The 7,280-nt window shown below is 49.5% G+C and overlaps 1 protein-coding gene across 1 annotated transcript in view; it reads left to right on the forward strand.

Moving 5' to 3' along the window:
- ERAP1 (endoplasmic reticulum aminopeptidase 1) overlaps positions 1–6,196 on the forward strand; it is a 7,444-nt gene extending 1,248 nt beyond the window's left edge. Inside the window, 10 exon segments of the mRNA XM_010003662.1 lie at positions 414–457; positions 460–501; positions 504–544; positions 1,706–1,840; positions 2,350–2,491; positions 2,813–2,967; positions 3,772–3,885; positions 4,729–4,860; positions 5,412–5,537; positions 6,152–6,196. Coding sequence (XP_010001964.1) covers positions 414–457; positions 460–501; positions 504–544; positions 1,706–1,840; positions 2,350–2,491; positions 2,813–2,967; positions 3,772–3,885; positions 4,729–4,860; positions 5,412–5,537; positions 6,152–6,196 — 976 coding nt within the window.
- The last annotated feature ends 1,084 nt before the right edge of the window (positions 6,197–7,280 follow it).

Raw genomic sequence — 7,280 nt, forward strand, 5'->3', positions numbered from 1 at the left:
GGTGTTGAAGGGCAGGTTGGATGGGGCTTGGAGCAGCCTGGAATGGTGGGAGGTGTCCCTGCCCATGCAGGGGTTGGGAATGGATGGGCTTTAATCTCCCTTCCAACCCAAACCAGCCTGAGGTTCTCTGTAATTAATCTGTTTTCCCACATGAGGAGGATGAACACAGGGTGAGATGGACTTGGTGGTCTTGGTGAGGAGCTGGGATGGGTTGGTTGTTGATGCCCCATCCCTGGAGGTTTTTAAGGCCAGGTTGGATGAGGTTTGTGCAGCCTGGGCTGGTGGTTCCTGCTCGTGGCAGGTTGAACCTGGGGATCTTTAAGGTCCCTTCCAACCTTCATGATTCTGTGATCTTAAAAGTGTTTTCCAACCAATGATGCTGTGTGACCAAGCCCCTGTCTCTCCCCGCTCAGGGTGCTGGCAGCAGCACACCTGGAGCCGAGGTCTGCACAGGTGGCCTCCCCTGCTTCACCCAGCCCGGGCCCACCTTCTCCATCAGGATCTGCAGCTGCCCAGGCTCCTGGCAGTCTCCAACATGCCACTGGTGGGTGCACAGCCCTACCACCCAGCTGCTGGCCTCTGAAATGAGAGCAAAAGGAGAGCAGGGTGTCCAGGCAGGCGCTGCTAATGGGAGTGCTGAGAGGAATCCTGTCCCAGCTCTTTGGTGGGCTGTCTGGGGACATTGCTGGTCATCCTGACACAAAAAGGCACCAAGAAAATAATGCACCCTGGGGGTTCCTGCTTCTCAGCAGAGGTGCCAGAATGACCAGCACAATGGAGTTGCCATAATGTATTTTTACTCACAAAATGCTTTCCCTGTGGATCTGCCTTAATTGTCAGATTAGCAGGTCCTGCCTTCTCTGTGGGAAAAGATACCTGGGGCTTCAAAAAAACACCTCAGAGTGGAAGGGCTGCACGTGTAACAGCTGCAAACGTTGTTTGCAGTTACAAATATGTATGCATAGGTAGGGTTTTCTTTGGGTGCAAGAAATTTTTCATAATTTAGTTTTTACTATCAGTTGCTTGTTTGCAAGGAAATCCTTGCAAACTAACCCTTAGAAATGAGGGGGATGAGGAAGTAGCACCCCCAGCCCCCAAGTAACTTCCAAAAATGAAGCATTTTGAAAGCTGGTATAAAAAAAAATAATAATTCCTTTGTAGGGTGCCAGTGTTACAGTTCTGTGGAGCTGAACGTGTTCCAGGTCTGCCAACTGAGAGGGGAGAATTTGTACCTCCAGCAGGAGGCTTCTTTTACCCTGCACTAGTCACCTGTGGTACCCGAGCCATGATTTGCAGGAGGCAGTTTCTCCTCTGTGTGTCAGTATCTGCTGAGGTTTGCACAGCTTGTAAGCAGCTGGGGCTGTGCTGCTGTTCCACCAGTGCCAGCAGACACTGAGGGGGGCTGAGGCAGTGGACAGGGCTCCCACACTTCTGGTTTAGAATCCAGTAACACTTGGGAAAGAAATGGTGTATATACAGGTATGGGATGGCATTCCCTGTGTGGGGAAGAGTGGGCCTGGGGGAGACTTCTTCCCAGGCTGTCTTTGAAATTGGATGTGTTCTCTTGTAAATGCAGGGCAGGGTCTGTAAGAGGTAAGGTAGTGTCTTCACAATGTACCTTTATCTGAGAAGAAACACAGCGGTTGTTGGTGCCAGGGTCCTCACAGGCAGTGCTGCTGGGTGATGAGCTGTGCCCTTCCTTCAGGTGAAGTCTGTGAGTGTAAGTCCCTGGCTGGTCGAGGACCATTTTGATACCACTGTCAAGATGAGCACCCACCTTGTGGCCTTCATGGTTTCGGATTTTAAATCCATCAGCAGAACGACCCGTCGTGGAGTTAAGGTACCTCTGCCTCATTTCCAAGGAGCTTTGCTGTCTTTCAGTCTCTGTGAATACGTAATGGTTTAGGTTTATGTAAAATCATTGGATTTATGTATCTCAAAGTTCTATAGGAATGAAAGGCGAGAAAGAAATTGGGTTTGTAATTGGATCATTAGTTTGCCTTCTGAGCTTTATTGCTTGTGAAAGTTTTTAGTGACAGGCTGCCTTTTTATATAATTGTATGCATTGGTAAAGGAGTTTGTTTAATGTAAGATTACAAAATGAAATGCAAATTAAACACACTGTCCATGGAGGATCAGCACTGAAATAACCTGTGTCAGCTGAACAACTAACACGGCAGGGGTGGAGATGGCAGAAGCCTTCGTAGGGCCATAGCAGTTATGGTGGGTAGAGTTTAAAACTTGCATTCCTGGTTCTGGCAAAGTTTTCCTTTGCACGAGGAGTGTGAGGGATGTGCTCTGATGTCCCTTCCTGTGGTAATTGCCATGCTTAGAGCTCCTGATGCTGAGGTGCTGCCTCCCCTCTGCTCCAGGTCTCTGTACACGGTGCCACACAAGATCAGCCGGGCTCACTATGCCCTGGATGCAGCAGTCAAGCTGCTGGACTTCTATGAGGATTACTTCAGCATCCCATATCCTTCACCTAAACTAGGTAAGTGTTAAATCAGGCAGAGAACAGCAAAGAGTGAAATAGCACAAAGTCAACAATTTAGGGTCTTGAGACAAGGCCAAGTTTGGCTAACAGGCTTTTAAACTAGCTGCTTTGCAGTACTTAAGGACAGATGGAACAGCTCCACTGGGAGCTTAAAATCCTTGTTGTCTGTACAGAGCTTTTTATAAAAGTATGTTTTTGCTGTTACCTTTAAGGGAGCCCTGAGAAATACATGTGATACATGTGGGAGGAGAGGGTGGGTGACTTCCTTATTGAGAGAAATGGCTCTAGTGTTATTTTGATGTGTTTTTTTTTTTCTAGATTTAGCATCTATTCCTGATTTTAAGTCTGGTGCTATGGAGAACTGGGGACTGACCATGTGCCGGGAATCAGCCTTGTTGTATGACCCTGAGAAGTCCTCAGCATCTTCCAAACTGTGGATCACCAGTGTAATAGCTCATGAGCTGGCTCATCAGGTGGGATCTGTGGGAGAACAGGGAGCCTGAATGGGCCTGCAGAGGGGTGGGGGTTGGTGGATCCTGTGCAGGTCAGGGGATCTTGGAGCTATAGGCTGGAAATAGCTGCTTCAGCCTGAGGGAGCTCATCTGGGAATGACCAGGAGTGTTCCTGGTGAAGGAATCCCAGCATGTAAACATCAGTGTGATCAGTCCGGCAGCTCCAGTGGCGTCTTTTGCACCAGGGTCAGCCCTTGAAATTCACTGCAGGCCTCTAAAACTGGAGCAGAACAGACTGGGAAGGTTGACTGTTCCATATGTAATATGGTAATGGTTTTAAACTGAGAGAGGGGAGATTTAGGTGAGATACTAGGCAGAAATTCCTCACTGTGAGGTTGGTGAGGAGCTGGGATGGGTTGGTTATTGATGCCCCATCCCTGGAGGTTTTTAAGGCCATGTTGGATGAGGTTTGTGCAGCCTGGGCTGGTGGTTCCTGCTCATGGCAGGGGGGTTGGAGCTGGATGATCTTTAAGGTCCCTTCCAACCTTCATGATTCTATGATTCTAGGATATGTGGCTCTCCTGCCAAATGTGGTTTCTTTACGAGGTTTCTTGGATCATGAATGGCAGCCAGTGGTTCAGCATGTCACCATTAGGGTGAGAAATGCAATGGGAAGAGGCCAGAGCAAACTGCATCATGAAAAAACCCCTTCCTTAGGGATCAATAACATGCTATAAATGCAGTTCCCTGCAGGTCTGTAGCAGCTTCTCTGGTAAATTGTGTGTTTTGTTTCAGAAGCTTTTTTAATGTTTCCTTCTTCTGCAGTGGTTTGGCAACCTGGTTACCATGGAGTGGTGGAATGACCTGTGGCTGAACGAAGGGTTTGCCAAGTTCATGGAGTTCGTGTCAATCAGTGTTACCCACCCAGAACTGGGAATTGTGAGCAGCAGTATTTCTGTTCTATAACTGCCTTCTAAATCCAATAATTAGTCAGGATAAAGATCAGGTGGGTTTGTGCTGTGCCTCACTGTCAGATTTCTGTTGAAGAGGATTATTTTCTGTTAACTCTGAAGGGTAGGAATGTTGAATTAACTGTCTTACGTATTTTTGGGAACTGATGATGGAAGTTAATAATTGCAGTGGAAGTGTATTTTTTTTAAATTTATTTTTTTTTAAAGATATTTAGGCTCCTAAAATGTGAAGAGATTATTTTCCTTATATTGGGCCAGACTTGAAAACACTGAAATCCTTCCACTGAGCTTCAGCAGAGGTCCAATATAGGAAATTTCCTACAGAATTGGATGAGCAGTGCTTCTGGGCAGCATTTTGCCAAAGCACCAAAACGGCACTTTCTAGAGAAAGTCACCATTTATTTTATTTTTAATTTGCTTTATGGTGACTGGCCAACCTGTCATCAAAGTGTTGGGATGTATGGGTTTTTTTGGAGTTATTTTGATGTCTCACTAGCTCCACTGTTTAGAATCACAGGCTGGTTTGGGTTGGAAGGGACCTTTGGGGGTCATCTGGTCCAGCCCCTGCCATGGGCAGGGACATCTTCAACCAGATCAACTGTTTAAGTTAGTTTAGAACACCAGGACTCATCTGTCTGTCTGCATGACTGTCTTGGGTGATTTTATGCTCTGGAATAAAAATAAAGGGATGTTTTTTTCTGTCTGTGTATGATACAAAGATCACATGGAATGGACTGAAAAGTGAACAAATAGGGATTTGGAGGTCGCTGAGCAAAACTGAGCAGTAATACTTGGTTTTGCCTCCAATTAGGAAGACCATTTCCTGAGTAGATGTTTTGATGCCACGGCTGTGGATTCATTGAATTCATCACATCCTGTATCTACCCCTGAGGAAGATCCAGCTCAGATTTTAGACATATTTGACAGTGTTTCTTATGACAAGGTAAAATACATGATGGCCCTGATTCCAGTCCTTGTCCTGCACCCTTGTGTTTTACTCATTCCCCCCTACATGTAGGACATCCCTGACACATGGTGTCAGTGGCTTTATGACTGGAATAAACCCTTGTCCAAAACACCTGCGTGCACTCAAATGGCACTTGCTTTTCCCGTTTCTAACATGAGGAGATCTTTGCTTCTTCTTTCTGGTCTGTGTCAATTTTAAGCCATTTTTCTGGATTCTTAACCCAAGGAGCATTTTTCAGTGGAGCATTTTGTGGTGCTGGCTTGTATAGTGACTAAAAAAAAATCATAGCTTACCCAATCAGTGTTGTTTTTAAGGGTAATGATGACCAAAAAAAATCAAAGTACTGTTTCAGGATACATGAAACCTGATTATTTTTTGATGAGAGAGACACAACCAAGTGAACTGTTACACAGATTGGTGGGCATGCTGAAATTCTTCTGAAACGAGCATTTTGCAGCCTCAGGAGTAGTTCTGCAAACCCTTTGTCACTCGCCTTCTAGTTTTTTGTGCTGGTTTTTTTTTTCCAGGGATCCTGTGCATTGAACATGCTGAGGGACCACCTGAGTGTTGCAGGCCGGGCTCGTGCGGCACCTGCAGGAATTACAGATAACCAGAACACGAGGGATGAGCACCTGTGGAACAGCATGACCAAAGCAAGGACTCCTCATTCTCTCTTTTTTTTTGTTTCTCAAATGTTGTGACTTCTCATGGATGGTGTGTACCTCTAACACATCACTGAAGGCTGTGACCAGTGCTGCTGCTGCTGATACCAGAGGGAGGTGGAAAAAACACTGCACAGGCTGGCAGGTCCTGCTGCTCCTTCCCCCTCAGGAAGAAGGATTCCTCACAGTCCTGCCCTGCTCCCCACAGGTCCCTCCCTGGCAGATCCTCCCCCAGCCTCTCCTCCAGGAGCCCTTCCCACCAGGAGCTGCTCCAGCGCTGCCCGCAGAGCCCGGGGGCTTCAGGAACAGGCACCTCCCCTGGCCCGGGGGCTCCCACAGCTGCACCAGCCCAGGCCATGGGCTGCAGGGCCAAGTTCACCCCTCCTGGCACCCCCAGGGAATGTTCCACAATGTTTCTCCATGGATGCAGGGGCACAGCTGCCATCAGTCCATGGGCTGCAGGGAAACTTCTGCTCAGGGACCTTCTTCCCCTTCCTCCTCACCAGCCCTGGGATCTTCACCCTGGCCCTGCTCTGCCTCTCCAGCCCAGCTTTGCTCTCCCTGCTCTCAGGCCTTACATCAGCTCTTCCATACCTTAATTGCAGAGGCTCATCTATTGTCTCTCTAATGACCCGACCTTGGCCACCTGAGCGCAGGAAGCTTAAGCAGCTTCTTCCCAGAGCCACCCCTGGGTCCCTCCCCCGATACCAAAACACTCCCCAGGCCAGGACTCTGCTCCGTCTTCAGCTTCTCAGCTTTGGGGAAAATTAACCAGTATTCCTGGTACAGCCACAGCGCCCTGTTTGCTCCACCCCCTTAATTGAGGAAGCCTCAATTAGCCAGTGTGTGCAGACACACGGCGTCCCCTCTGGGGAGGGAAGGAGTCACAAGCAGGTAAGGAGGTGTCACTGACACCAGCAGAGCTGAGGCTGGTGGAGCCATGTGAGCTGTCACTAACACACCCTCTGCAGAGCTGTGTGCTCAGAACCACCAGCACCATCAGAACTGCTCCTCTGCACCAACCAGAGGGAATCAATCCCCTGGGATCCACAGGGATCACAGGATTCATTACCACACAGTTCTTCATCCATTGTCCTAGAGTGACTGTTGATCATGGAATGATCTGGATGGAAAAGGGGCATTGAAGATAATCCAGTCCCACCCCTGCATGGGCAGGGACACCTCCCACCATTCCAGGCTGCTCCAAGCCCCATCCAACCTGCCCTTCAACACCCCCAGGGATGGGGCAGCCACAGCTTCCCTGGGCAACCTGGGCCAGGCTCTCCCCACCCTCACAGCACAGAATTTCTCCCTCCCATCTCAGCTCCAGCTCCCTCTGCCAGCTGGAAACCCTTCCCCCTGCTCCCATCCCTCCCTGCCCTTGTCCCAAGCCCCTCCCCAGCTTTCCTGGAGCCCCTTCAGGCCCTGGAAGCTGCTCTCAGGTCTCCCTGGAGCCTTCTCTTCTCCAGGCTCAACACCCCAACTCTCCCAGCCTGGCTCCAGAGCTGCTCCAGCCCTCCCAGCACCTCCAGGGCCTCCTCTGGCCTCTCTCCAACAGCTCCATGTCCCTCCTGTGCTGGGGACCCCAGCCTGGCCCCAGCCCTGCAGGGGGTCTCAGCAGAGCAGAGCAGAGGGGACAATCCCCTCCCTGGCCCTGCTGGTCACGCTGCTGGGGATGCAGCCCAGGACACGGGTGGGCTCTGGGCTCTGAGCACATGGGGCCATGGGGAGCTG

The sequence above is a fragment of the Chaetura pelagica genome, unplaced genomic scaffold, assembly GCF_000747805.2.
Source record: "Chaetura pelagica isolate M959 unplaced genomic scaffold, ChaPel_1.0 scaffold1341, whole genome shotgun sequence".
Lineage (NCBI taxonomy): Eukaryota > Metazoa > Chordata > Aves > Apodiformes > Apodidae > Chaetura > Chaetura pelagica.